Below are 26,413 nucleotides of genomic sequence, written 5' to 3'. Positions count from 1 at the left end.
GTTCTGATCGTGTCGCGGTTCAGATCATTTTTCGGATCAGTAAAAAAAAAAAGAAAAAAGGCCAACGTCATGAAAGCTAAATGAATTTTTGGAAACACTTCAAATCATTCAGAAGTACTCTCCCTCTTGAATATATTCGATAAGAATATAAAGTACTTCCCACACAATATTTATAGATGTAACATCAAAGCTTTTGCTCACTGAGGCCGATTTACTAAAACAAAACATCTTTAGACTTTGAACACAAACAAAATGCTAAAACATCTCGTTTCTACATTTACATGTTTTTAGACCAAATCTACAAAAAGAGAGAAAAGAATAATTAAAAATAGTGTTAAAAATACCAAATCTATCTGGAGTTCCCCTTAAATACAAAGGTTCTCGTCCCACCCGCTAAAGTCCAAATTAAATCATAAATAAAACAGATAAAACTTTTCTTTGGTATTATTGCTTCAATGTAACTAACTGTGGGAACATTTAAATATCTAAAATAATAATAATTATCTGTAAAACGTGGCACTGTTGTCCTGTGAGTTTTGATCTCTTTGCCATAGATTCATGTCCATCACGGAGCGTCTTCCTCCTGTGGGACAGCTGCTGCTCTGAACTGGGAGATTCTTTGAATCCAGAAATGTAAACGTGTACCAATACTTTTATTTAAAACACTAAATAAACCTGATATCCATCCACGTCATTCATTAAGAAGTTCAGTAAAGTTTGTGACAGAAGCTGCAGGGTTTTTCCTGCTTACAATAAGGTGGCGTCTCGTCACGACTTCAGATTTGTAACCTTAACAAGTTTATTTTACTATTATTGTGGTTATTTCATAAACGTTATTGAACATTCTTTCAATTTACATATTTTACTATTATTAGATCACCTCATTAAGAAACATAAATGACTCGATGTAACTAACAAACCTAACGTTGATACACAATAAAACAACTAATTATTCTAGTCTGAAGCTCCATACAAAAGACTCAGCTTCAGTTTTTAACAAAACCCTCAAATTCAGCACTTCATCTCCCCCCCCCCCCGTCTCCTTTTTCTTTTTTCATGGAGGTTCTCCTCTAAATCAGGTTTAAACTCCTGATTTTAAAGCGTGTCTTCTCTCCCTCACACTCTGTGGGTCTGTCGGTCATAAACAGCTGAAGAATAATCCAGTCGGACCGAACCATTTTAGAGGAGGGGGGTCCACAGACGATGTCTCCAAAACAAAATATTGAAGTATTATTACCTCTAAATATTTGTGAATATATATTGGTTATAAGTTTACTGAAATAATGTTTTCTGTTGTGTCATTTCGTCATCATTCGGGTCTCCGTGGACCCTCTCTCAGTCTGGGCTCCTAGAATCAGCCACATCCCCCCTTTTCCAGGAGCTGGTGGCGGCCGACACCAAATTCTCTATGCAGGAAAAGCTCTGAAAGCTCCGCCCACACGCAGCGGGAGATTCAGGAACAGACTTTAAGAAATAACCGTGAAGCTGTTACTTCAGCGCTGGTCAAAACAAAGAGGATTTACAGGAATTTGACAGAATTCCATCGATGTGAACAATTGATTAAATTATGAGAGCCCGAGGTGTGTGCGCTCGCTGGGGGTGGGGGTCGGAGTGGTCCGCGGTACACACGTGTCCGAACCGTGTCCCGAACCGTGGCTTCTGATCCGTACGGATCACGGATCATCCGTGGTCCGTTACACCCCTAGCTTACAGCCTGCATGGCTCCTGTTTGTGATCTGAGCTCCACATTTATGTTCTGTTAGATTTTCAAAGTAAAACTTCCTGTAACTGAAGCCCTGGTTGAAGAACCACTGAGGGTCCTGACACCCCTGACCTCTGACCTGTGGGACGGCTCCCCTGCTTCCTCACCTCCTTCCAGTCCGAGTCTCTTGATCCGTTTCCACCAGAACCTGAACCACAAACAGACGATCATTGAGGTCCAAATGATCCGATTGTAACGGTTTCTTCAGACGAAGCAGATCCGGAATAATCCGAGGATTCTCAGCTGAGACTCCGTCAGATCAGACGAGTTTCTTCTTTTGACTACACGTCTGAGCGAACAGAACTCTCCAGTCTGGGGGTCACCAGGTCGCCCTCGAGGACCACACATGATGCCCTCGAGGACCACACACTGTGCCCTCGAGGACCACACACGGTGCCCTCGAGGACCACACACGGTGCCCTCGAGGACCACACACGGTGACCTCGAGGACCACACACGGTGACCTCGAGGACCACACACGGTGCCCTCACATCTCACTTACATTTTGTTGCTATTACTTAAATGACATTTGCATTTACATAGATTTACCAAATGTCTTAAAGACATGTTGATACATGAACGTTAGATCAGTTCAGGTGACCTCTGACCTTCTCCAGTTCAAAGATCATTCATTTTGTTAAAATGCTGCAGATTTGGTCATTAGTTCAAAATGTGGAAGTCGATTTTCCTTTAACATTAAATGATTGATAAACATGGAAGAACATCATGGAAATGGGACATTTATCTTCTCCACATGGATGGACTCCTCCTGCACCTCCTCCTCCTCCTCCTCCTCCTGCACCTGCACCTCCTCCTCCTCCTCCTCCTCCTGCACCTCCAGGGTTTCTTTATTTATTTGTATTTTAATATGAATTAAAACAGGAATATATTTCTGAGCGGGTCGGTTGAGACACCGTGTCGCTCCCAGGTCCAGGTGATTTAGATGACAGCACCTGTCACATCAGACACGCCCCCATATCATACTCTACCAATCCAACCAGTTAAATAAATGGACACGCCACAGAAAGTAGGTTATTACCCATTGAAATTAAATAAACAAAAACAGAAATATGCCAAAATGACTCTAACAAAATGTTAGAGAAAATGTAACAATTACTGAGATGAATAAAGTTCTGAATATTAATATCTGTTTCTTCATTGATAATTATGGTGAGAGTCTTCACACAGAGGAGAATCATGATTGATTATTAATAATCAATAATGTAGAACTAACTAGAACTACAACATTTGTTTTTCAAACTGGATTTCCTTCGTTTGACTCGGTACCATGAAGCTCTCAGGTTCAGAAAGGTCGGTGACCCCGATCTAGTCCGTCTGAACCCGTCACTCTTACCTGGGAAGTCCCGCCGGTACAGGTGTCTCCACAGCGAGGAGTCTGCGGCGGCGGCGTTCAGCAGGCGGCAGACGGCGGACAGCCGGACCAGCGAGCGCACGTCCAGCAGGCGGAGCACCCTGAGCAGCAGCTCTGGGGGGAGGGCCTGCAGGCCGAACGCCCAGGGCAGCGCCGCGGCTGCAACGCAGAGAAACGGTCAGCGGCTGCCCCTCCCTCATCAGCCTTAGAGCTTCCTGCTCTCTCCGGGTGGCTCTAAGCTCCGCCTCCTCCTGCCTCGACTGCGTTTACCTTCTCTGGCGGCGGCGATCAGAGGGTAGGCCAGCTGGTCCTTGACGAGGCGGGACAGTTTCCGGAGATCCTTGAAGGCCGCGGCTGCACTTCCTCCTGACGGACAGCACACAGCGTGACTCAGTGGCGCCGCGGCGCCAGCCTCCCCCACGCCCGCGTACCTGCCCACTCCTCCGTCACGAAGCTGGACGCCGTCAGCTGCAGCTTCCGGACCAGAGCCACGTTCTCCAGAACCGTGAGGGCGGCTGCAGGAACACCAACCAGAAACCTGAGCCCGAGTCTCCTCCTTCAGAGAACGCTAACGCCTCACCGTTGATGACGAGCTGGGGGCCCATGACCACGCCCACCACGGAGGCGGAGCTGCTGCCACACAGAGGGTGAGTGTACTGCAGCCGGTAGGTGGCACCGGACCTCCAACCTGCTGGCATCTGAGCGGCCTTCAGCTCGCAGCCCTGAAGACAGCACAGGTGAGCGCCGGCCCCCGAGGACCGACGAGGCCCCGCCCACTTACCTGGGGCGTGAAGCCGGCCTCCAGCAAGAGCGTGTGCGCCGCCACCACCACGGCGTCGTTGGGACAGCTGACCTGCGCCGCGTGGAACAGCAGGTCCAGGGACAGGGGGGCGTGGCCGTTCTCCGCCTCGCTGCACAGGATGGGCTCCCAGAGCGGCGCCGCGCTGGCGTCTGGCGGGGCCGGGCCCGCAGGTTCCATGCTGTCAGAACGCTGGAGTGAAGAGCAGATGGATTTGATCTGAGCAGAATGAGAACAAGAAGCCTGAACGGCGTTCCTCAGGCTGGAGAACGCCGGAGCTGAACTGAAGTCTGGATCATCGGAGGAGGATCTGCTGGATCCTCATGCTTTCAGTTTGGAGACCTGAGGAGAGGCGTGGCCACACAGCTTCAGTCAGGTGACCACCTGACCTCCTCTGATGATGTCATAAACTAGGGCTGGGTATAGAAACGATTCGATTCGCAAGAGCCTGAATCCATTCTTTCGATTCTTCAATTCAATTTTAAGTTTACAAATTTATACACATTGGATTAGAAATACTTAAATAAATCTAATATTTAATTTGAATATATTTATTAGTAAAATAAGATGTTAATATCATACAGTTACATCATCATTAACATGTTAACATAGTTTGGCCACTAGGTGGCGATGGCGCTATAGAAATACATCTTATTCAAGAAGAACGAATGAGGGAAAAAACTTTTTAGTCCACAAATAGTTACTTTAGAAACTATTTCCTAAAAGAGTTTGAAACATTAAAGACGTTCATTTAGTCAGCAATGGATTATTTTGGTCGACCGAGCGTTAGCATTAGCCGTCCAATGGGAAATACTATTGAACGTTAGCATCAAGCTAGTAGACTTCAGCTTTGTGTGCTAAATCGATTATTGATCTATTAATCTTAAATTGATTTTTTCACCCCCGTCCTACCAAACACAGCTGGAGTCATCTTCATCTGTGAAGCTCTCCAGGATCCAGATCAGGTTTCTGCCCTCCTCCTTCTGTCAGAGCATTCACTCACTAAACCAGACTCACCTGGCTGCAGGTGGAGCTGCAGGTGGAGCTGCTGGTGGAGCTGCTGCTCTGCTGTGCGCCGGTCGTGCTGCTGGAGCCCGCGCTGCTGGAGCCCGCGCTGTTGGAGCCCGCGCTGCTGGAGCCCGTCTTTGACTCTGGGCCTGCAGACGGCAGCAGGACCCAGATGAGGTCTCCAGAGTCGATGCCGCAGGACTGCAGGGTCTGGGTGGAGTCTGACAGCAGATCCGAGCCGTTCAGGGACAGCCCGAAGTCCGTGTCGGCGCTGAGAGGGCGGAGACAGAGTTCAGGAGGCGGTCCTCAAACATCAGGACCCATGAGAGCTTGGAGGAGCGGCGCAGCAGGAACCTGAGTCCGTGAGACGGCAGAAGCGTCTCCCCGATCAGCTCCACCAGCTCCCTCAGGGTGGGCGCCTCCCCCCCGACCTCCAGCCTGCTGGTCTGCCGCCGGATTCGAACCCGCAGCTTCATGCTGCAGATGAGGTCACATGATCCCCGTTCAAACAACATCAGACCAATCCTGTCAGGACGCTTCTCCTCAGCTCCTCCTGACCGGAACCTCACAGCCCAGCGGGTCACGCCTCCAGGGGGGGGGGGGGGGGGCACAGGGGCCCAGATCACCTGGTGTGCAGTGCATGCTGGGTAGTTTTTGCTCTGATGTCACATGTCAATCATCTTAAAGATTTTACGAGAGAGGGGCGGAGCCAGGCGACCATGGACCTCTGAGTCATTGTTTCTATGGCAACCACTCACCAAAAGGACAGAGCTTCAAAGGTTCCTGTCAGAGGAAGGCGGGCTTCATTGATGAGCTGAAAGATTACAGGCAGCCTCTCTACTGCCCTCTGTGGGCGGAGCTCAGAATCGCTCTGTCATTAAGCCCCGCCCCTTTAAAACAGAATTAGTGCGGATCAGAGAAGTTTGATTTTCAATCATTTACTTTTCAAATCCTTCATTAAGAAAATAGTTTTTAAGACGTATTTAAACCGGTTTCTTTAAGATGACCCCCCCCCCCCGTCACTACATAAATGACAGACTGTGTATTAATACATGAAAGTGTACTTCGTTACTGCGGGCAGAAGTACCGTTACTTTGGTTCAGTGTTTGAAGAAACCCGGAGCAGAAACACGAAGAACATTACAGAGGAGAGCTAGCATGAAACCGTCATTTTCGGTTCCGCGCGCGCGCTAACCCGCTGCGTAACATCCAGCAGGTCCCCTCACCTGCTTCACCTGCCGGTTCCGACCCACCTGGACTCCACGAACCACCCGCAGAAACTTGGGGTGAAGGAACCGAGACGCTTTCGACTCTTTCTCGGGAGTTTACCTCAACAACACAAACAACGCCGAGCCGCGCGCGCAGCTTCCGCTCTGGATTTTCAAAACAAAAGTCGTTGGACCTATCATCGGACATACTTACAGTCAACGCGAGCTGTGGTCTGTTATTCTTCTGATCTGGATTAAGACGTTTTTCCATAAAAAATCCAAATCAAAATCAGATTTATCTCCAAAAGTATTCTAAGAACATAAATGGCGGTTTCATGAAATCTGATGATTAGATCTAAAGATGTTTCTACGCCAAGTTTCTATATTACTTTACCGTAGTAAATAAACTTTCGGCAGTTTTTATTTTCCCCTCGGACTATTCACATTTGTCTAAAACCTTAAAAACTGGGTTTAGGTTGCGCGGAGCGGACTTTATTCTGAAAAACCACCGGAAACCGATCACTCAAGCTCAAAGTACGGCAAGCGAGCAGCTCCAAGACTCGTGAAGTCGTGTGAATGGTTATCGTGTTCAGGTTGAAGCTAAAGCGTTCCGTTTCATTTCAACAGTTTCACTTTTGTTCTGTTTACGGAGATTCTAAAGGTTCTGCTGAGTCATCCCGAGCTTCCACTCACGCGCCTTTGGAGCCTCCCGGCCTCCGTAGAGTTGCGACTCTTACTGCGTGGTCAGTCAGTCAGCAGCTGAACCGTAGCTCTCTTCGTGAATTCGCCTCGTGGGGCTCGTTTGGGTCGGAACCATGAGCAGAAGCTACAACGATGAGCTGCAGTACCTGGAGAAGCTGTCCGGGACCTGCTGGAGGATCAAGAAGGGCTTCGTGCCCAACATGCAGGTTAGCCGCTTAGTATCGGAACCGGACCGGGACCGACCGGTTCAGTAACGCATGTATGGTCCCGTTATGGTCCGGTTTAACTCAAACCGGTCTGTTTGCAGAGAAGCAGCAGAATTCTAGTAATAATAGCGACGTGTTTTAGCAGCAGGTGTCCCGGATGTTTAGTGAAGTGGGCGTGTCTTGGGCGGGATCAGTAACGTTTGGCTCCGCCCCTCATTGGCAGGTTGAAGGGATCTTCTACGTGAACGAGCCTCTGGAGAAGCTGATGTTCGAGGAGCTTCGGAACGCCTGCCGTGGAGGAGGTCAGCTGATGGCGCCGCCAGCTGTTCCCAGGTGTTCCTGTCTTCACCTGTTCGCTTCTCTCCCCAGGTGTGGGCGGCTTCCTTCCCGCCATGAAGCAGATCGGGAACGTGGCGGCGCTGCCCGGCATCGTGCACGTGAGAATGAGCATGTCACTTGAGTGGCGTTCACGCCGCGGCGTTCTCACCTGTGTCTCGTGTCCACAGAGATCCATCGGTCTGCCGGACGTCCACTCGGGGTACGGATTCGCCATCGGAAACATGGCTGCCTTCGACATGGGTGACCCCAGCGCCGTGGTGTCTCCAGGTACCCGTCGGCGCCCTGCGGCCGCCCCCCATCCAGACGCCTCACAGGAGTGACTCCTCTCTGCTCCTCCTCAGGCGGCGTGGGATTCGACATCAACTGCGGCGTCCGTCTCCTGAGGACCAACTTGGACGAGCGGGACGTCCAGCCCGTGAAGGAGCAGCTGGCCCAGTCGCTGTTCGACCACATCCCGGTGGGGGTGGGGTCCAAAGGAGTCATCCCCATGGGAGCCAAGTGAGCCCCTCCCCTGGACTGAGTGGTCGGGCCCGCCCACACAGGTGTGTCTCACCTGTCCCCTCCTCTCCTCAGAGACCTGGAGGAGGCGCTGGAGATGGGCGTGGACTGGTCCCTGAGGGAGGGCTACGCCTGGGCCGAGGACAAGGAGCACTGCGAGGAGTACGGCCGCATGCTGCAGGCCGACCCCAACAAGGTGTCGTCCAAGGCCAAGAAGAGAGGCCTGCCGCAGGTGTGCCCCGCCCCCAACAGGTGAGAGTCCAGGGGCGGTGCTTAAACTGACCTGTGTGTTTGTGTGGAAGCTGGGAACTCTGGGAGCAGGAAACCACTACGCAGAGATCCAGGTGGTGGACGAGATCTACAACGACTACGCCGCCAAGAAGATGGGCATCGACCACAAGGGCCAGGTGTGCGTGATGATCCACAGCGGCAGCAGGGGCCTCGGGCACCAGGTGGCCACAGGTGGGCGCCGCGACCCGGCCCGCACGCTGAGAGACTGCACGGCTGTGAGCTCTGACTGTCGTTGGCAGACGCGCTGGTGGCCATGGAGAAGGCGATGAAGCGCGACAGCATCACGGTGAACGACCGGCAGCTGGCCTGCGCCCACGTCACCTCGCAGGAGGGGCAGGACTACCTGAAGGGCATGGCGGCGGCGGGGAATTATGCCTGGGTCAACCGCTCCTCCATGACCTTCCTCACCAGACAGGTACGCGCAGATCAGAACCGGTCCAAGCACCATAAGCTCCAACAGGGTCCAAAGTGTGGACCGGCCCGTCAAGTGTTCTGGTTCTTGAGGCGTCTGGGTTTGGCGCTTGATCACAGACCTGATGGTTCCAGGTCCGGTCTGGCTGTACGTGGTGAGGTTCTCGGGCTGGACCAAGTTGGTTCTGGTGGTCCGGTTTGCACTGCTCTATCTACTGACCATGAAGCGTTCTACTAGGACTGGGTTGATAAAATCGATGAATGGATCAAAACTTCACAGATCAATAATCGATCCCTAAAAATATAGATCGATTTAGGACATGAAGCTGAAGTCTCCTAGCTTGATGCTAACATATAATGGAATTTCCCATAGGACAGCTAATGCTAACGCTCAGTTGACCTGAACATACATTGTTGAAGAAATGAACATCTTTATATGAAGTTTCCAAACAATTTTAAGGAAATACTTAAAATAACCATTTATGATCTAAAACATCCTTTTTAGCTCAATCGATCTTCTTTTTGTGGAATAACATGTAATGCTACAGCGCCATCGCCACCTAGTGGCCAAACTGAAACGTCCTCCAGGAGAAGCAGAACAATGTTTATAATGAACATTTTTGTTAGAACTTCTCCTTCAGAGAATCCATGTAACTCTGGATGATATCAACAATCTCGTTATATTGTTATACATTTGAACACTCCGTCTCGCCCGCCGGCGTCTGAACGCTCCGTCTCGCCCGTCAGGCCTTCTCCAAAGTGTTCGGCACTACGCCGGACGACCTGGACATGCACGTCATCTACGACGTGTCCCACAACATCGCCAAGGTGGAGGAGCACATCGTGGACGGGAAGCAGAGGACGCTGCTGGTCCACCGTAAAGGCTCCACCCGTGCCTTCCCGCCGCACCACCCCCTGATCCCCGTGGACTACCAGGTACGCCACCGTAGTTTGGCGCCGCGGCAGCAGCTCCGGGCCGTTCTCACGCCGTCTTGTGGTTGCAGCTCACGGGCCAGCCGGTTCTGATCGGAGGCACGATGGGAACCTGCAGCTACGTCCTGACGGGCACCGAGCAGGGCATGACGGAGACCTTCGGCACCACCTGCCACGGAGCGGTACGGGTCGCCAGTCTGCGCCGGTCTGCACTCTGTCCGTCGGTAACCGCCTCCCTGTTGGGTTTCAGGGCCGCGCTCTGTCCCGGGCCAAGTCCCGCCGGAACCTGGACTTTCAGGACGTCTTGGACAAGCTGGCTGACATGGGCATCGCCATCCGGGTGGCGTCGCCCAAGCTGGTCATGGAGGAGGTGAGGCCGGCGCTCCAGCACTGGGAGCTGGACCGTGACGCTGAGTGACTAAAGTTCTGGTGTCGTTTCAGGCGCCGGAGTCGTACAAAAACGTGACAGACGTGGTCAACACGTGTCACGACGCCGGCATCAGCAGGAAGGCCATCAAGCTACGACCCATCGCCGTCATCAAGGGCTGAGCCGCCGCAGAACCACACGGCGTCCGAGTTTACTGATGGATTTATGTTCAGGCCCGCTTCTGCTGTGGGACCGGCCCGTTTGTTTCCAATAAAGTTTCTATTTTCCAGCATGACCCGAGGCCTGTGCAGACCAGTCTCTGATCCAACAGTACTTCCTGTTGACTTTCACAATAAAAGACAAGTAAGCTGCAGCTGAGCTTTGAAAGGAAGTTTATTGTGAAAAGATTTCAACTGAAAGATCCAATCCAGAAACTGAGTCCAATCCACCTCTGGAGTTTCAGAACCAGCTGAAATCTCTGCAGTTTAGGTTCTGGAAACACTCGGACCTGATGTTCTGGTATGACTTTAAGTTGTCTTTATTTTGGTTTGGATGAAAAAGAAATAAAACGTTTGTTCAGAACCGGAGGTCTCACATCAGAAACTCTTCTGGGTCTTGAGTGGTGCAGGAAATGAACCCGGCCTGGCCCGACCCGACCCGCTGGCTTCTTCATGCTGCAGCTCGGTTTGGTGTGTCCAGAGGACTCGCCGTCCTCCAGAGGACTCGCCGTCCTCCAGAGGACTCGCCGTCCTCCAGAGTTGCCAGATGAGGCGGTTGATCTGCTGCGCAGGTGAAGCAGCACCGACTGCAGCCTCAGCAGCACCGACTGCAGCCTCAGCAGCACCGACTGCAGCCTCAGCAGCACCGACTGCAGCCTCAGCAGATCCCCGTTCATGATGGGATGCTCAGTTTGAACTTTTTATTTGACCAAGAGGTTTCTAAAAAAATCAAACTCTTTATTTCATGAGTTCAGTTCATATTTTACTTCATCTAAATTCATGAAAAGTAAAAATGCAAAAACAAGAAGCAGACAGACGTTACCATGGAAACGACTGACCCGATGAGAAACTTCACAGGATTTATTCCAACCGTTTCAAACGAAAGCATTCAGGCACTTTCCTCGGAGCGTCACAGCGGGGGGTCCAGTCCTGGTTCTACAGAAACTCAGTCATGCCAAAAAACTCAAAGTCAAACTCAAAGACGTTCCTGCTAAACTTCAGAGGAACAAAAACTTTGTTTGGGTTCTGACCCGCGGGTCAAAGGAAAAATACAAACCAAACCAGCAGCGAGGCCACCCGTCCGCAGGAAGTGGCAGCAGCTTCATATGATTGTGGATCCGGTTCTGATGAAGTCCTCTATCAGAACCTGAGGTTCTGGTTTCCAAACAGTCCGATCTCCATGACCTTATTGACAGTTCTGGTTCAGGTCTCCACGCCGTTCCTGAAACGTTCTCAGACTGCCGACCTCGCCGACCCGAATCCTCAGCAGACGTCATTGAGGTTCTGCCGTCCCATAGACCCCCCCCATCCCGACAGAGCAGTGTCTCTGGTCCTGGGTCAGTCCTCCTCCTCGGGGGTCAGCTCATCTATGGAGGGGGGGTCCCTCACAGTTTTTTAAGTGCAAAAGCAGCTGAGCCCACTTCCTGTATGGGGGCGTCCCGGTCTGCTGGGTCTGTTACAGCCTCGCTCTCTGGAAAAACGCCTGCAGAGACATTGGGGAGGAGTCAGGGGCGTGGCCTTATCTGTTACACAGAGGCCGGGGGGGCAGACCCCTCCTACCTTGATGTAGTTCTTCAGAACTTTGAGGTCCGGCTGCTGGAGGACCTGGCACAGCTCCTGGGGGGCATAGATGGGAGGTTAGCAGCAGAACCAGAACCGTCTTAATTGGACAGAACGATAAAGTTTGAACATTCAAAGCAGTTTGAGAGCCCCCTCCTCATGCACGGTGTTGTGGGCGGGGTTACCTGTGCGATCTGCGGCGTCACCTGCAGCGAGGGCAGGTACTCCGTCTGCAGGAACTGCAGGAACTCGGCTCCCTGAGCAGACAGAGCAGAGTCAGCGCCGGCCGCCTCAAACAGGAAGTGATGCGGCGCGGGGCTTACCTGCTTCAGGTAGATGGTCTTCAGCGTGAGCGCGCACTCCGACAGCGTCTGCACACAGAGGAGGTCAGAGGAGAACACAGCAGCAGCAGGAGGTCAGAGGAGAACACAGCAGGAGGTCAAAGGGGAACACAGCAGCAGGAGGAGGTCAGAGGAGAACACAGCAGGAGGAGGTCAGAGGAGAACACAGCAGGAGGAGGTCAGAGGAGAACACAGCAGCAGGAGGTCAGAGGAGAACACAGCAGGAGGAGGTCAGAGGAGAACACAGCAGGAGGAGGTCAGAGGAGAACACAGCAGCAGGAGGAGGTCAGAGGAGAACACAGCAGCAGGAGGTCAGAGGAGAACACAGCAGGAGGAGGTCAGACGCTCCACACTCACCAGACATGTCTGGGCGTCCGACAGGTCGAAGGTGGGCTTGAGCGGCGCCAGGAAGCACGCCGGCACGATGTGCTTGTAGGTAAAGTCCGAGAAGCCCGGCAGGCCGTCTTTGCCTCCTGGGGGCGGGGCAGAGCGTCAGCGGGGGCAGAGAGGGGCGAGCGAGGAGGAGGCGTCCACTCACCCCACAGCTCCACCAGCTTGGACAGGATGATGAAGCAGGTCTTCTGGGCCACCGGGTCCGGCAGGTCCACCGCGCCCTGGATGATGGTGAACAGGATCCGCTCGATGTTCTCCGCTCCTGGAGGAGGAACCAGATCTCAGAGCGTGTCCGTGAGCGTGGAGGCGGACGCTTGCCCCCCGCCGCCGCTCACCCTGGTTGGCCATGACCTCGTTCATCCCACTTCCTGTCATGGTCTGGATGAAGCTGAAGTAGCTCCTCCTCAGCATCTGCCTCTCCAGCGCCGCCGTCTGGTCGTTGTCCTCCGCCGGCCGCGCCATGACCTCAAAGATGGCGAGCACCAGCGGCATGAAGATCTGCTGCAGGAAGGGCGCCACCTGCCGCTGCAATGAGAAAGGCGGGGTCAGCGCGCGCGGGGTCGCGGGCGTCTGCGCCGCGGGCGACCCTTCCTGACCTTGAACTTGGCGGTGATCTGGCTGATGAGCGGGATGAACTCCTGCAGGTCTTTGGCCTCGCAGTCCTTCAGCATGTGCTCGGAGGCGGCGGGGACGAAGGGCAGCACCTCCTCCTCCAGGCAGATGATCATGCGGTGCAGGAAGGAGCGCACGGAGCTGCGCAGCGCCCCCCGCTGGACGGGGCAGCTGAGCGCCGGCAGGAAACAGTGCAGGCAGTCGCGGTAGACCTCGGTGCAGCCGCACTGCTTCACCGTCTGCTTGTTGCTGAAGGCCTTGCTGGTGCGGCTGCGGACAGAACGCCGCGTGTGACGGGCGGGAAAACCGCTGCAGCGACCGCACCCCTCCACACCTGAGACTTACCTGGCGAAGCCCACAGCGTGGCTCAGGGCGTCGGCCAGCGCCGCCTGCCGCTCCTCCTCCGTCTCCTGCAGCAGCTTGGCGAGCAGCAGCTGGAAGGCGTCCATCAGCGGCGTCAGCAGGCTCCTCATCAGCGCCTGCTTCCGTTCCACCGGACTCTCGCCGTTCACGATCAGAACGCCCGCCGCCTCGAACATGAACAGCTGGTCGTCGCTGGTCAGCAGCGGCGCAAAGCCGTTCTCCTGCGGAGTGACAGCGAGGTCATGAGAGGAAGTCGGGGGAGGGGGTGGGGTCTGGGTGGGGGGGGGGTTCTCACCAGAGGAGCCAGCGCCAGCAGGTCCTGGATCCGGGTCAGGATGTCCTCCACAAAGGAGTTCATGTGTTTGCTGTCAACAGGGGGCAGCGGTGAGACTCACGTGCACAGCTCTGACGTGCGCACACACACACACACACACATGCAGGACTCACTGCAGCGTCTTGATGAACCTGGAGAACAGGTAGGCCACTCGGCTGCGGACCTTCGGGCTGTTGTTCCTCAGACCGCGGTGGTCCAGGAACGCCATCTGAAGGCAGAGAGGAACCATCAGAACCCGCCGGATCGAGCATGTGACATCAGCACGGCGCCCGCTCACCAGAACGCCGGGTATGTGCTGCGGTTCCACCATGAAGAACTTGTCGTATCTCACCACCGTCTCGAAGAACTCCAGAGACACAGAGGAGTGCTGGTAGCTGCTGACGCCGCAGGACACCAACTGAGGAGAGAACCGAGAACCTGAGAGCTCCGCCTCTACAGGAGCTCCGCCCCCACAAAGCTGCCCCTGTGAGAGCAGTGTGACTGACCGTCCTCATCATCTCCTGCAGCGTGCTGGTCTTCATGGTGTCTCCAGAGAAGTGGGCGCCGTGTGACGCCGGCAGAGCCTCTCCGAGCATGAACAGCAGCCTGATGGCCACCTCCACCTCCATGAACGACGCCGTCTGCCAGTTCCTGCAGCGATCAGAGGCGGGCATGAAGCTGCGCAGCCGCAGGCGTCTGCGAGGGCGTCTGCGGCGGGTCTTACTGCATGGTGTTGGAGAAGACGCGCAGCACGGCCTCCAGCAGCAGCTCCGGAGAAACCTGAGCCAGGCGGTCCAGCAGCATCTTCAGCTGCTTCCTGTACTCCACGAACATGGCCTCGTCCTCGCCCTGCAACAGCGGCGGCGGGTCAGAGCGGGTTCCCCGGACCCAGCGGCTCGGGTCGCCAACACTCACCTCGTTCTCAAAGTTGTACTCATCATCATAGGTCAGCTTCTTTATGACGGCGAGCATGATGGCCTGCAGGGAGAAGAGAGCGGCTGAAGCTCTGCAGGATCCAGAGGATCCAACTGGAACCAAAAGATCCAGTGGATCCAGAGGAACCAAAAGATCCAGTGGATCCAGGAAAAACAGATCCAACTGGAACCAGAAGATCAAGAGGATCAAAAAGATCCAGATGATTCAGAGGATCCAGAGGAACCAAAAGATCCAGTGGATCCAAAGGATCCATAAGAAGCAGAGGATCCAGATGATCCAAAGGAACCAAAAGATCCACAGCAACCAGAGGACCCAGAGTAACCGTGGAAACCGTGCTCTCACCTCGATGCTGGTCTTCTGCGTCTCCGTCAGCTGCGGAAGCTGCAAGGACAGAAGATCAGCTCAGAGACGGCAGAAACCCCAGCAGACCTCCGTGACCTTCAGAGGGCCTCACCTGCTTCAGGACGTGCAGGTAGTCGTAGCAGAAGCCCACGATGTTGGCGGAGATGTCGTCGTCCTCGTGCACCAGCAGCTGCAGCAGCAGCGGCACCTTGGTCTCCAGCGCCTGCAGCGTGGCGCCCGCCTCCTTGGCACTCCCGGCCTTGACCAGCTTGGTCCAGCTCAGAACCAGGCTCTGACCCATCCCGTTCACCAGCCGGGAGAACTTGGCCAGGAAGTCCACGTCTTCCTCCTGAGAGCAGAGGGAGGGGCTGAGGATGAGCGTCTCCATGGAGACGGCGGACCGCGGCAGCCTCACCCGCTCCACGCTGAAGAAGCCGGCGGCGTGCAGAGCCTGGCACAGAGACTCCACCAGCTTGGTCTTGTCCACCGGGTCCATCCCCTTATTGACGATCTCGAACAGGCAGTCGCAGGCCTCCTCCCGCAGCTCCTCCATGGACATCTGAGCCAGCAGCAGGTTCACGAACCTGCAGCAGACACAGCTCAGACCTGCTGCCGCCCCCCACGGCCGAAAACACGGCGAGCACCCACCGGTCGTTGGCGATGAGGTTCAGGTCGATCCAGGACACGTAGGCCCCCACCACCTCCAGACACTGGCAGGTGAGCTCCGGGTGGGAGCGCTGGTACGTCTGCAGGATCTGGAACCAGGACTCCACCAGGCTGGGGATGCACTGCTCCCTCATGGTGTCCTTGATCAGAGTGTTCCTGCGGGTGTCCTGGGACACGGCAGCCAATCAGAGAACAGAGAGGAGGGCTTTGGCCCCGCCCACGTCTAAAGCTAAAGCTTCATTCAACCCGTTCTCGGTAACAGAGGTACCCGTGGTTAATGCGAGCTACACCTTGAGAAATCTGGCGCCACGCCCCCTCCCTCCCCCACCAATCCATGTTTGAGTTCTATGCAGAAAATGAAAACGCCGTCTGAGGTGAAAATGTTATCGGCCATCAAATATAAAATAACATTTGGTAAAGTTTTATTTTGAAAGTACAATGGAAGCTTTTATTGTGAAACCCGGATGTGAAGTTTGGACAGACGAACGTCAACATTCCAGCTGACTGATGAACGCCCCTCAAACGGACCTCCAGGCTCCGCCCACAGCGACTCACCTCCGCGCTGTGCAGGATGTCCCGGTCCACCACCTCGGCGTCGATGGCCATCAGCGTCCTCAGGTAGACGTCCACGCCGTTGGGGTTCAGCCCCACCATGGACAGGATGTCGAAGAAGAACTTGGGCCACAGGGTCAGGTACTCGCAGACGAAGGTGAGAGCGAACACCTGAGCCGCCTTGTTCCGGATGAAGGCCTTCTCGGGCTGAGCGTTCATCAGCTGCTGGGAAGCACACAGACGTTGAGAACCAGAACCAGGAGGTCCGGATGATTCTGGAGAACCACAACGTACCTGACACTGCAGCCATTTCATCAGTGTCTCCCTGACGAGCTGCTGCTGGGCCGCATTCAGAACCGCATGTCTGCAACAGAACCGCAGCTGAGACCGGGTCCGTTTGGACCGGAACCCTCCCAACCAGAACGGTCCTCACCTGAACTTAATCTGATGCTCCAGAACTTGGAAACAGAAGAACTTGACGTGGTCGTCACTGCAGAGGAGGTCACATGATCACAGGAAGCCCCCGGGGGGAGGAGTCAGCATGCGAGACACTCACCTGTACAGTCCTTGAGACAGCGCCTTGGCACACACCTCCCAGGCGTCCGGAGACTCCTTCAGCTGCTCGAAGTAAGCCATGGCCTGCATGCACACACATGTGCACACACACACACACATTACAGGAAAGCTCCAGAACACTGACTTTCCCTGAAGGGTCACTCCTCACCCTCTGCCTGTAGGGGGCGTCGGCGTTGGGGTTGAGCCCCAGCAGGGCCTGTTCGTCCATGACGGCAGCGACAGACTGGCAGGCCATTGGTGGTTAGCCGTGGTCCGGGGGGGCACTCTGCTGCAGGGGAGCGGGCCCCTGTCATCTGCTGGGGGGGCGGGGCGAGACCAGTGAAGGCCCCTCCCCCTGCAGACTCACAGGTGACACAGGCGACACTGCAGGTAAACAGGAGCTGCTTCAGATTTGATCAGAACAAAGGGGACGGGTGGAGCTGGTTAACGCAGACGGGTGGAGCTGGTTAACGCAGACGGGTGGAGCTGGTTAACGCAGACGGGTGGAGCTGGTTAACGCAGACGGGTGGAGCTGTTTTAAGTCAGACGGGTGGAGCTGTTTTAAGTCAGACGGGTGTAGCTGCTTATAACCCAGACGGGTGTAGCTGGTTCAAGCAGTCGGGTGTAGCTGGTTAACGCAGACGGGTGGAGCTGGTTAACGCAAACCGGTGGACCTGGTTAACGCAGACGGGTGGAGCTGGTTAACCCAGACGGGTGGAGCTGGTTAACACAGACGGGTGGAGCTGTTTAACGCAAACCGGTGGACCTGGTTAACGCAGACGGGTGTAGCTGCTTATAACCCAGACGGGTGTAGCTGGTTAACGCAGATGGGTGGAGCTGGTTAACGCAGACGGGTGGAGCTGTTTAACGCAAACCGGTGGACCTGGTTAAGGCTGTCGGGTGGAGCTGGTTAGTTCCTCTCCAGGTTTCCTGATATTAAAGTCATAATTCGGGTCAACTACCATAAAGTAATCAAAAGTAATCTATTACTTTCTGTCCTTCCACTCTTTAGGAATCGACCTGTGACGTAAACAACCTGTGAGGGCAGATCAACACCAGCGGTGATCCCGCAGCCAAACCCAGACGCAGTAGCGAACCGAACCACCACACCTGGGGGCGGACTTTCCAGCCCAGTTCGGGCCCGACAGGCACCAGAACCAGGCGGACCGGCCTCACCTGGCGCGTGTCTCCAGATGATGACACCGTGATGCAACGTCAACACTTCAGCCACGCGCCCTCCGTCTCTGGGCGTCCGTCCCGGTTCTGCCGCGCTTCCGGGGTCCAGTAGAGAAACAGCTTCTGGAGATAAAACCGAAAAGTGACCGTTACCGGTCCGGTTCAGAACTTCAGTCAGAACCAGAAGCGGACCGCGGCTAGCAGAGCTAGTACCGTTAGCCGCAGCTGGATGACTCAATACCAGAGGAAACGGGCAGAAAACCCATCCGGTACCACCGGAACCGCCCGGAAAGAACGGCGCTAGCTTTGAGAGTCAGCAGGAACCGGCTCTAACGTGTCCTGGTCCCGGTTCTGATCCAGTAGAACCAGACCTGCCTCTCTCCTCACCCTCACGAGGACCCACCAACTCGCACGCGCCCGTCGGTTCTCGGCGTTTCTGTCACGCACGGCCCCGTTAACGCTCCCGCGCGGCTCACCGGTAACTGCCGCGCTGCTCCGCGTCCTCCGCCGGTGTCCGTTCAGCTCAGAGCCGGGCTTCCACCGGAATTCAGAAGCATGTCGGTGGATTCGGCGGGCGGCGTGTCCGCTGCGGGTTTACATCCGGGTCACCAGCCGGCGGATGGAGACTTTTTTTTTTTTTTAACTTTATTTAATTTGTTCTCAGTTGGTTTGATTCATCTATTGAAACGGAAATAACTTTCTCTAAACTAAAAGCTCATTTGGTCAAACTCTTCAGCTGAGCAGATCAAGTTCATGTATTTCCCAGAATGCATCAGACTCCTCTCAGGTAAACGGTTGATGACATCATGGATCCTTCTCTGTTTCTTTGGTTCATTCATCAGAACAGCTCCATGGATCACCTGGAGACCCTCAGATCCCTCCCACTTCACCTGTGGATCAGGAGCAGGTGTATTCTCACCTGGACAGTCAGAGCCCTCAGAAAGGTTCGTCCCTCTGAAGAAACCACGTGAATGTCTTCTCCACTGATGTCCCCACATCCATCACTGTCAGCAGTAACCTCTGCTGTTCACACCCTCAAACAGAAGAAAACTCCTCAGCTGGAGTTCCACCATCAGCGTTCTCTGACGTGTGATAAACGGAAGGAGACATTGTTCCTCACAATGGGACAGAGAGGAGTCGGTGAGACTTTTCTGGATAAAGATCTGAAGACGGTCCAGCAAAAGGAGAAGCTTTGTGTGTTGTGTGGGTCCATGCTGGGTATGTGTGTGACCATAGTGTCAATCAGTGTCTTCAATTTATTTATAGTTACAAGAAATTCATGTAAGTATTTCATATTATGTTCATAAATTACTGTGTAAATTGAACACATGATTGATGACGATTCCCACACTGAAATCCTGCTGACTTAGACGACCATGTCTGATCAGATCAACAACATCTAAGTAATAATGTTCACCAAACCACTTGTGTAAAGTTCACATTTAGGACACGTATTAAGACAACAGAAACGGGATAAAAGCAGAGAAATGACATTCTGTTGTGAACAAGTACAAGTTAGTTTGGAGTTTTTTAGAATGTCATCTCAGTTTGAAGAGATGAGCCAAACCAACGGAGAAAACCTGTCATAAAATGAACAATCGATGCACACTTTGATAGATAAAACTTAGCAAAGGAAGAAAACATGAAATAAAAGCAGTAAAACCAAAGTTACACCGAATGTTCCTTTGAGTCACAAACTTAAAGAGATACAGAGTTTTTAAAAAAAATCACCAAATACTCTTCAAATACGTTCCAAGTTTTTAAAGATTTGAAAGCTTCAGTTTTCTGTTTCCCCTCACCTGTAGAAACACAACAGTAGGCTGTTTTCATTGGTTGTCCCTGGAAAAGCAGCAAATGGATCTCCTTCAGAGGGTTACAATGAACAATAAAAACCCAATCTAAACATGAATGAGAAGCTGAAATACGATACATATGAGAAAGCGTGTTATGGTTTATGCATCTGTTCTAGAGGGCTGGGATAACAACCCGTCTTTGATACTGATACCTTTTTTTTTTACTATGTTTGTTTTATTTTCAGCATTTTAGATGAAGCTTTTAGCCCAACTTATGTCTGTCTGGGTCTGTTGAACTATAATCAATAAAGTAAACACATATATTATTATATTATATTATATTATATTATATTACATTATATTACATTATATTATATTATATTATATTATATTATATTATATTACATTACATTACATTACATTACATTACATTACATTACATTACATTATATTATATTATATTATATTATATTATATTATATTATATTATATTATATTATATTATATTGTATTGTATTGTATTGTATTGTATTGTATTGTATTGTATTGAAGCGCTCTTGCCTCACAGCGAGAAGGCCCCGGTTCGACTCCCGGCTGGGACCTTTCTGTGTGGAGTTTGCATGTTCTCCCCGTGCATGCGTGGGTTTTCACCGGGGACTCCGGCTTCCTCCCACCGTCCAAAAACATGCTTCATAGGTTCATTGGTGACTCTAAATTGCCCCTAGGTGTGAATGTGAGAGTGAATGTGTGTGTGATTGTGGCCCTGTGACAGACTGGAGACCTGTCCAGGGTGTACCCCGCCTTCGCCCTTCAGTAGCCGGGATAGGCTCCGGCACCCCGCGACCCCGAAAGGGACAAGGCGGTCAAGAAGATGGATGGATGGATGTATTGTATTGTATTGTTTTATTATGTAGTGTTTCCGCGTGTGGCCTGACAGTGGCGCTGCAGCGCACTATCATCATCCTCAGGGACGAAGAAGAAGAAGTTGCTGACATGCGCAGTCGCCGCTCCGCTGCCTTCTCTTTCTCCGCCGCCGTCAGCGCGACATCATGAAGGCGTCAGGAACCGTAAGTAAAAGCTGGATTTACCGTCTTTAGCCGCGTGTTCTCGGCCGCGCGGAGCTGCTATGACCGCGGGAAGTGTTATTATCTTGGTTAGAGCGGTTACGGGGCGCTAACGTTCAGATTAATCGAGAGTTTTGGTCTTTTTCGTCCGGTCGCTCGTGCCTCTACAACATGGCGGCGCAGCTCCATGTGGACGGGAGTCCCGCTGGAGCGGAGCGGCTGTCGGACCGGTCCAGGTTCGGACCCCAGCCCGCTGCAGACGGGGTTTGTTTGAAGGACCGTTTTTTATAGAAGTCCAGCAGTTTGTTGGGTCGGAACCAGTTGCAGTTTTCCCGAACCTGTAGTCTGGGTACGTGTTAGAACTGATGTTACATCCGGGGGTTAACGCTGAAAATCCGAAACTTTCAAAATAAGAGTTTAAATTTAGGCTCAGAACGAAATAATATAATGAGATTAGAATGTTTATAATAATCCCGGATCAGGACCGTTGGGCACGAACTCCACGCACGAGCCATAGACACGTATTACTTTACGATGCTCTTATTGTGGTATTAGAGAATTACCTGTTGAATTCAGAGCAGAACTCGCCTGCAGGTGGATGTCACCTTCGCCTCTGCGTGCTGCTCGTTGTCATGGTAACGTCAGAGGACGACCCCCCGCAGTGATGCTGGGCACCCTAACCCAAAGGCGGCCTCTGTCCGTGGGGCCGCTCTGTCCTGGGTGCCGACAGGAACGGTCCCTGTCGCCTTTCTCTGAGCTGCTGTGCCTTTGAAAGTGAATTCAGGGACCTACATGACCCCCCGAAGGGGACTTAGGGACCCCTTACCCCACTCACCTGCCCATCTGCCTGCAGCTTCGGGAGTACAAAGTCATTGGGCGGCTGCTGCCCTCCACCAAGAACCCCACCCCCCCTCTGTACCGCATGAGGATCTTCGCCCCCAACCACGTGGTGGCCAAGTCCCGCTTCTGGTACTTCGTGTCCCAGCTGAGGAAGATGAAGAAGGCGTCCGGGGAGATCGTCTACTGCGGCCTGGTGGGTGTTTTGACTAGCTGCAGTCGCCAGTTCTCCTGTTGCTGAACAGCCTTTCAAAATAAAGTGTGTCTGTGCCCCCTTCCTCCCCCGCAGGTGCACGAGAAGTCCCCCCTGAAGGTGAAGAACTTCGGGATCTGGCTGCGCTACGACTCTCGCAGCGGCACTCACAACATGTACAGAGAGTACCGAGACCTGACCACGTCTGGAGCCGTCACCCAGTGCTGTGAGTGACCCCCCCTCATAAGCAGGTTCTGGTTCTCTGTGACCCGTCAGAACCCCGAGGGCTTCATGTCAGAGGAGGTTTCCTCCTAATCAGAATGAAGCTGCAGGAAACATCTGGATGTTTCTGAGAAGATCCAGACGTTCCTCAGGAGTCTTTGGTTTTAACTCGAGGAATCTCACTGACCGCGTCCAGTTCTCTCCATAACTACTAAAACTATCTAGTGTGCTGGATTTTAAGAGCTATTCAGACTCAATACTCACTACTTTTATTTTGTTATTCTAAACGCCGTATGACGTCACTGATCTCAGTGAAAACGGAATCAATACGACCATCTCCACTGTGTTCTGATGAGAATGTGGATGATTTGTTAAAATACATTTAAACTAGAGCTGTCAGGCGATTACATTTTTTAATCGCGATTAATCACATTTGTCCCGAGTTAACTCGCGATTAATCGCAAATTATTATGTGGCCTTTTTTTAAGGAAAAAAATGTGTGGTTCGTGGAATTTAGCAGTTCTACATTAATAATGAAAACAAGAATGGTAAAATTAATAGTTTTCATCAGAAATACTTTATTTTGTAACATTGTATTGAGATAAACTCTCTTAACAATAAAAGGCTGTAACATAAAATGCCTAACAAAAGCCCAAGCCCAAGTGAAGGGCATTTTAAATTCTAAACTTCAATCTACGTTCAGTAAAATAAAATAAAAAACATAAAAATAAAATTTCCATAACACTTTCATGTTCATTTTTTGTCAGGACCAAATCTTTTCCTCCTCTGCTGAACTACAGTAATAAATGAAATAGAGATTTATCATTTCCAATGAACTTTTGTTTTTTAAAACCTTAAAGACTGAGAAAAGCGGGATACTCTGTGGATAGTTTGACAGTCTGTTACTGCCGCCGCGTTCTCTGGCTGCAGCTCGATGCAGCGACGTGTCCAGCAGAGCTCACGGATGAATATGCCGGCAGACAGACCGCTATGCTGGGGCTGGATCACGCTTAAACCTCCAGAACATTTAAAACGTCCCCCGGTGCGCTTGCTGTTCGGAACGTCGGGCTCTCGGGAGGCAGCGCCGGACGCGAGCCGGTACCACAAGACGTGGTACTGGACGCGAACCGGAGCCGGGTTAGGGTCCAGGAGCTCTCCAGGTCCTAGCGCCGGCCGGTGCAGCTTGGTGGTTGGAGACCCGCCGTGATCTAGTGAGAGCAGCCGGTGAGTTAGAGGGCGATGAGGGACGCCAGCGCCGTATGGAAAGACACGTATGAGAAAGTCTGCGATTAATGCGTCAAAAAAATTGTCGGCGTCGAGCACACGTCAGATTAATGCGACAAATCAGACAGCCCTAATTTAAACACTTTTTTGTTTTGCAAAAATTGTTCAACCGCAATGCATTGTGGTCTATATTCACTAATGCAGTGAGTATCGATGCATGCTAGTTTTTCACAAAGACTTCTGGGAAATCTGGTGCACTGGATGTTGGAATTGTAGATTCAGAGAAAATGATAAACGCACTATAATACAGAGGTGTCACTGGACCAGAACTCACCTCAGAGGGCCGAACAGGATGAACGTTTATTCAACACTCAAACTACGTTTTTAACATAATTGAGGTTCGAACGGGACGCCAAAGTTTAGTTTCACTGATAGATTTCTGAATATACAGAACAAATGTTAACATTGTGTAACAGGATTGTCGTACCTCACAAATGAAGGACTTCAGACTTATTTCAGAAAAATAAAATAAACTGTTTACACTTAAAGAAATGCAAAAATGAAACCAGCATAGTATCAACATTTTAGTCCGACTCGGCCTGGATTTGAACCCATGACGTTCCAGTGTCAGGGCAGACGCTCTTCCACAGGGCCACTGAGCTGGTTCACACGTCTAGTCGATCAGGGGCAGAACCGAACCAGAACTCTGAGGGAGAAACAGGATTTGTTTCTGAAATACACCCAACAATTTATGTAACTGCTGTCTTCTGAGGTCCAGATGACTCCGCCCCCAACGCCACTGTGTCTGATAGCATAGCGTTAGCATGCTAACCTGTCAGCTGCAGTTTCTTACTGAAGGATTCGTGAAGCTGCTGAGCTTCAGAGAAACGTTGCTGTCATTAAGCCGCCGCCTCCATCATGAAAGGAGGCGTGTTCTGATGGGCTCCAAAGCCTGCTGTGATTGGACGGTTCTCTCCTGACGTTTGACTCCACCCCTTTCAGATCGAGACATGGGAGCTCGCCACCGTGCCCGAGCCCACGCCATCCAGATCATGAAGGTGCAGGTCATCGCCGCGAACAAGTGCCGCCGACCCGCCATCAAGCAGTTCCACGTGAGTATGCACGCCGCTGGGGGCGGGTCTCTCTCCGGACGGCCTCCCCGCGAGCCGCTCCGGATTAAAACCCGCCACAGAAACGCCAGACTCCTCTTCCGGGTTCAGGCGTCCATCCTGACACCCGGCGGTTCTGAAGCTGGCCACAGGCAGAGCTCGGTGGTGGTTCTGTTATCTGACCCGTGACCCGTTTCCCCGCAGGACTCCAAGATCAAGTTCCCGCTGCCGCACCGGGTCCTGCGCCGGCAGCACAAGCCGCGCTTCACCACCAAGAGGCCCAACACCTTCTTCTAGAACCGGAGCGGGAAATAAAGAAGTTCTGACCACACACTCTTCTCTGAGCCTTACTGACCCAGAACCGACCCAAACGGGTCTCACCTGGATGGGGGGTGCAGTCCGTCCACACGGCGGCACTGTGGATCTGTTGATGTCATCAGAACCTGAAGAGTCTGCAGCAGAACGGTTCTGAAGTTCTTGAAGCTGTTGGTACCAAACATTAGAACCAGAACCAAAAAGCCTGCACAAACAGGTTCTGATGGATCCGAGCTCTCCTGGGTTTGATGAGTTTTGTCTAGAGATGTTTTCCAACTGTGGCACCGGTTCTGAGCCCTGGAATCTCGGGTCAGAACCTGGTTTCAGGCTGTTATATCAGCACAGAGCAGAAGCCCTGAACTGGATCCGGTTGGACCTCCAAGACGGGTCGGGGGAACAGTTCATGTTCTCGGGGTGAAAGGTCAACAGAACCTGAGGCTGCAAACATGAACCAGAACCTTGCTCAGAACCAGAGCAGCTGGCTGGTTCTGTCAGCTTGTGTCCCTCAGAGGCTCCCGTACCGAACACCTGAATGGAGGAGTCTGCTGGTTCTGTTCCAGTTCTGAACCTCAGTCCACCGTTTTGTGGCGGTCCGGGTTCTGGTTCTGCTTCTCCTGATGTGGGGCTTGGTTCCGAGGTCAGCAGGGCCAGAGCGGTTCGGTGGGTCGATCCTCTCAAGCTGAGGACTGCAGCGCTGTTGTGAAGCTCTGGAGGGCGCTGCTGGACCACGCAGGAACCGGGTCGCTGTCTTCGGGCTGACCCGGGGTCAGGCACAGATAGGAGATGGACTGTCGGCGCCGGTGAGGCCGTGGTGGACCGTACAGGACCTTTATTCTCTGAGGGGGTGCAGTGACCCGGGTCAGAGATGAAAGTTCTGGTTCTGAGAGCTGGAACCCAACAGATGTTTCTCCTCCAGGAAACTCCTGAAACTTTCTACCAAAACGTGACGACAAAATTCCTCAAAGACTCATTTACAAAACTGATCTGGAGTTTAAATAAAACTTTATCGACACTTTATTTACAATAACTTTAAAGGAAACTTGGTGATTTATTTATTTATTGACCAACAATCAGAGATTCTGAACCTTGAAGATCTTGAATCAGATCAAATCTAAACCTGAAGCTTTTCTGAAACGTTCATTTGATGCAGCCTTTGCTGACGTCATCAGAGGAGTCCGGTTCTGATCCGACTGATGAGGTGATGGAGGTTTCACCATTCTGTTTGTCTCATGCTGAGCAGCTGATGCTGCAGTGGGCGGGGCTTAAGGCTCTGATGTCATAGACTGTCACAGAGTAACCTTCAGACATCTGCAGGTCATGAAGCTCTGAGGGAGATTAGGAGAACACAAGTGGATCCAGGTGGATCACAAAGGATCCAGGAAAACAGATGGATCCAGGTGGATCATGAAGGATTCAGGTGGATCTGAGAGCAGATGTGAGTCATGTGGAGACCAGGAGCTGAGTTTAAGTTATCTTCTGCTCCGTGTTGATGGACCGCAGAGCTCCTCCTGGTCTCTGGGAGTCTCAGACCTCCTGGAGGAGCTCTCTCCTCTCGGTGGAGCCTCAGCCAGATCACAAATGGTTCAGAAACCCTCAGCTCTCCGTCCTGGTTTGTTTCTGGCCACGTCTGAGGACCTCCAGCGCCACCTTCAGAGGCGCTCTGGCTGCGGCGTGGCGCTCCTGTCTGCAGCGATCATCTCACAGAGTCCAAACGTCCCCTCACAGTCTAAACAA

The 26,413-nt window shown here is 52.5% G+C and overlaps 4 protein-coding genes and 1 non-coding gene across 12 annotated transcripts; 3 read left to right on the top strand and 2 right to left on the bottom strand.

The window, feature by feature from the left end:
• Positions 1-1,869: 1,869 nt before the first annotated feature.
• On the bottom strand, positions 1,870-7,131 carry fbxo7 (F-box protein 7; the record flags this gene model as incomplete). Of its 4 annotated transcripts, none has more annotated exon segments than XM_024290583.1 (10): positions 1,870-1,910; positions 3,117-3,293; positions 3,405-3,500; positions 3,566-3,649; positions 3,715-3,856; positions 3,916-4,125; positions 4,951-5,212; positions 5,296-5,418; positions 5,700-5,831; positions 6,997-7,131. In XM_024290583.1, coding segments are annotated over 8 exon segments (1,134 nt in total), but the record flags the coding sequence as incomplete, so codon positions are not given.
• Positions 6,690-10,190, top strand: rtcb (RNA 2',3'-cyclic phosphate and 5'-OH ligase). The gene is made up of 12 exons (XM_024290543.2): positions 6,690-7,056; positions 7,280-7,358; positions 7,426-7,493; positions 7,563-7,662; positions 7,737-7,893; positions 7,969-8,125; positions 8,196-8,355; positions 8,424-8,599; positions 9,343-9,531; positions 9,600-9,710; positions 9,779-9,898; positions 9,970-10,190. The coding sequence occupies exons 1-12, from the start codon at positions 6,964-6,966 to the stop codon at positions 10,075-10,077; spliced, it is 1,518 nt and encodes a 505-aa protein (XP_024146311.1). The 5' UTR covers positions 6,690-6,963; the 3' UTR covers positions 10,078-10,190.
• Positions 10,191-10,854: 664 nt separating this feature from the next.
• On the bottom strand, positions 10,855-19,048 carry xpot (exportin, tRNA (nuclear export receptor for tRNAs)). Of its 4 annotated transcripts, none has more exons than XM_024290490.2 (26): positions 18,399-19,048; positions 17,923-18,045; positions 16,916-17,130; positions 16,748-16,830; positions 16,625-16,681; positions 16,486-16,555; positions 16,195-16,416; positions 15,622-15,806; positions 15,389-15,557; positions 15,086-15,322; positions 14,974-15,012; positions 14,611-14,673; positions 14,420-14,544; positions 14,202-14,346; positions 13,994-14,113; positions 13,830-13,924; positions 13,678-13,747; positions 13,365-13,603; positions 13,004-13,289; positions 12,743-12,932; positions 12,553-12,669; positions 12,372-12,487; positions 11,997-12,044; positions 11,859-11,930; positions 11,674-11,730; positions 10,855-11,596 (listed from the first exon to the last, which is right to left on the bottom strand). In XM_024290490.2, exons 3-26 carry the CDS (start codon positions 17,000-17,002, stop codon positions 11,570-11,572), a joined length of 2,919 nt encoding a protein of 972 aa, XP_024146258.1. In that variant the 5' UTR covers positions 17,003-17,130; positions 17,923-18,045; positions 18,399-19,048; the 3' UTR covers positions 10,855-11,569. The 4 variants fall into 4 exon arrangements, with proteins under 4 accessions (XP_024146258.1, XP_024146301.1, XP_024146267.1 ...); XM_024290533.2 differs by having other exon boundaries at positions 16,195-16,413; positions 18,399-19,046; XM_024290499.2 differs by lacking the exon at positions 18,399-19,048 and adding an exon at positions 18,136-18,382.
• Positions 19,049-20,626: 1,578 nt separating this feature from the next.
• On the top strand, positions 20,627-24,695 carry rpl18a (ribosomal protein L18a). 2 transcript variants are annotated; one of them, XM_024290613.2, is made up of 5 exons: positions 20,627-20,782; positions 21,633-21,812; positions 21,906-22,035; positions 24,258-24,367; positions 24,569-24,695. In XM_024290613.2, exons 1-5 carry the CDS (start codon positions 20,765-20,767, stop codon positions 24,659-24,661), a joined length of 531 nt encoding a protein of 176 aa, XP_024146381.1. In that variant the 5' UTR covers positions 20,627-20,764; the 3' UTR covers positions 24,662-24,695. The 2 variants fall into 2 exon arrangements, with proteins under 2 accessions (XP_024146381.1, XP_024146373.1); XM_024290605.2 differs by lacking the exon at positions 20,627-20,782 and adding an exon at positions 20,929-21,043.
• On the top strand, positions 21,448-21,575 carry LOC112159326. Its single transcript, XR_002921464.1, has one exon. It is a non-coding gene; the product is annotated as a small nucleolar RNA SNORA68 (small nucleolar RNA).
• Positions 24,696-26,413: the final 1,718 nt, after the last annotated feature.

Source organism: Oryzias melastigma, linkage group LG23, assembly GCF_002922805.2.
Source record: "Oryzias melastigma strain HK-1 linkage group LG23, ASM292280v2, whole genome shotgun sequence".
NCBI lineage: Eukaryota > Metazoa > Chordata > Actinopteri > Beloniformes > Adrianichthyidae > Oryzias > Oryzias melastigma.
This window is presented reverse-complemented; position numbering and strand designations above follow the sequence as displayed.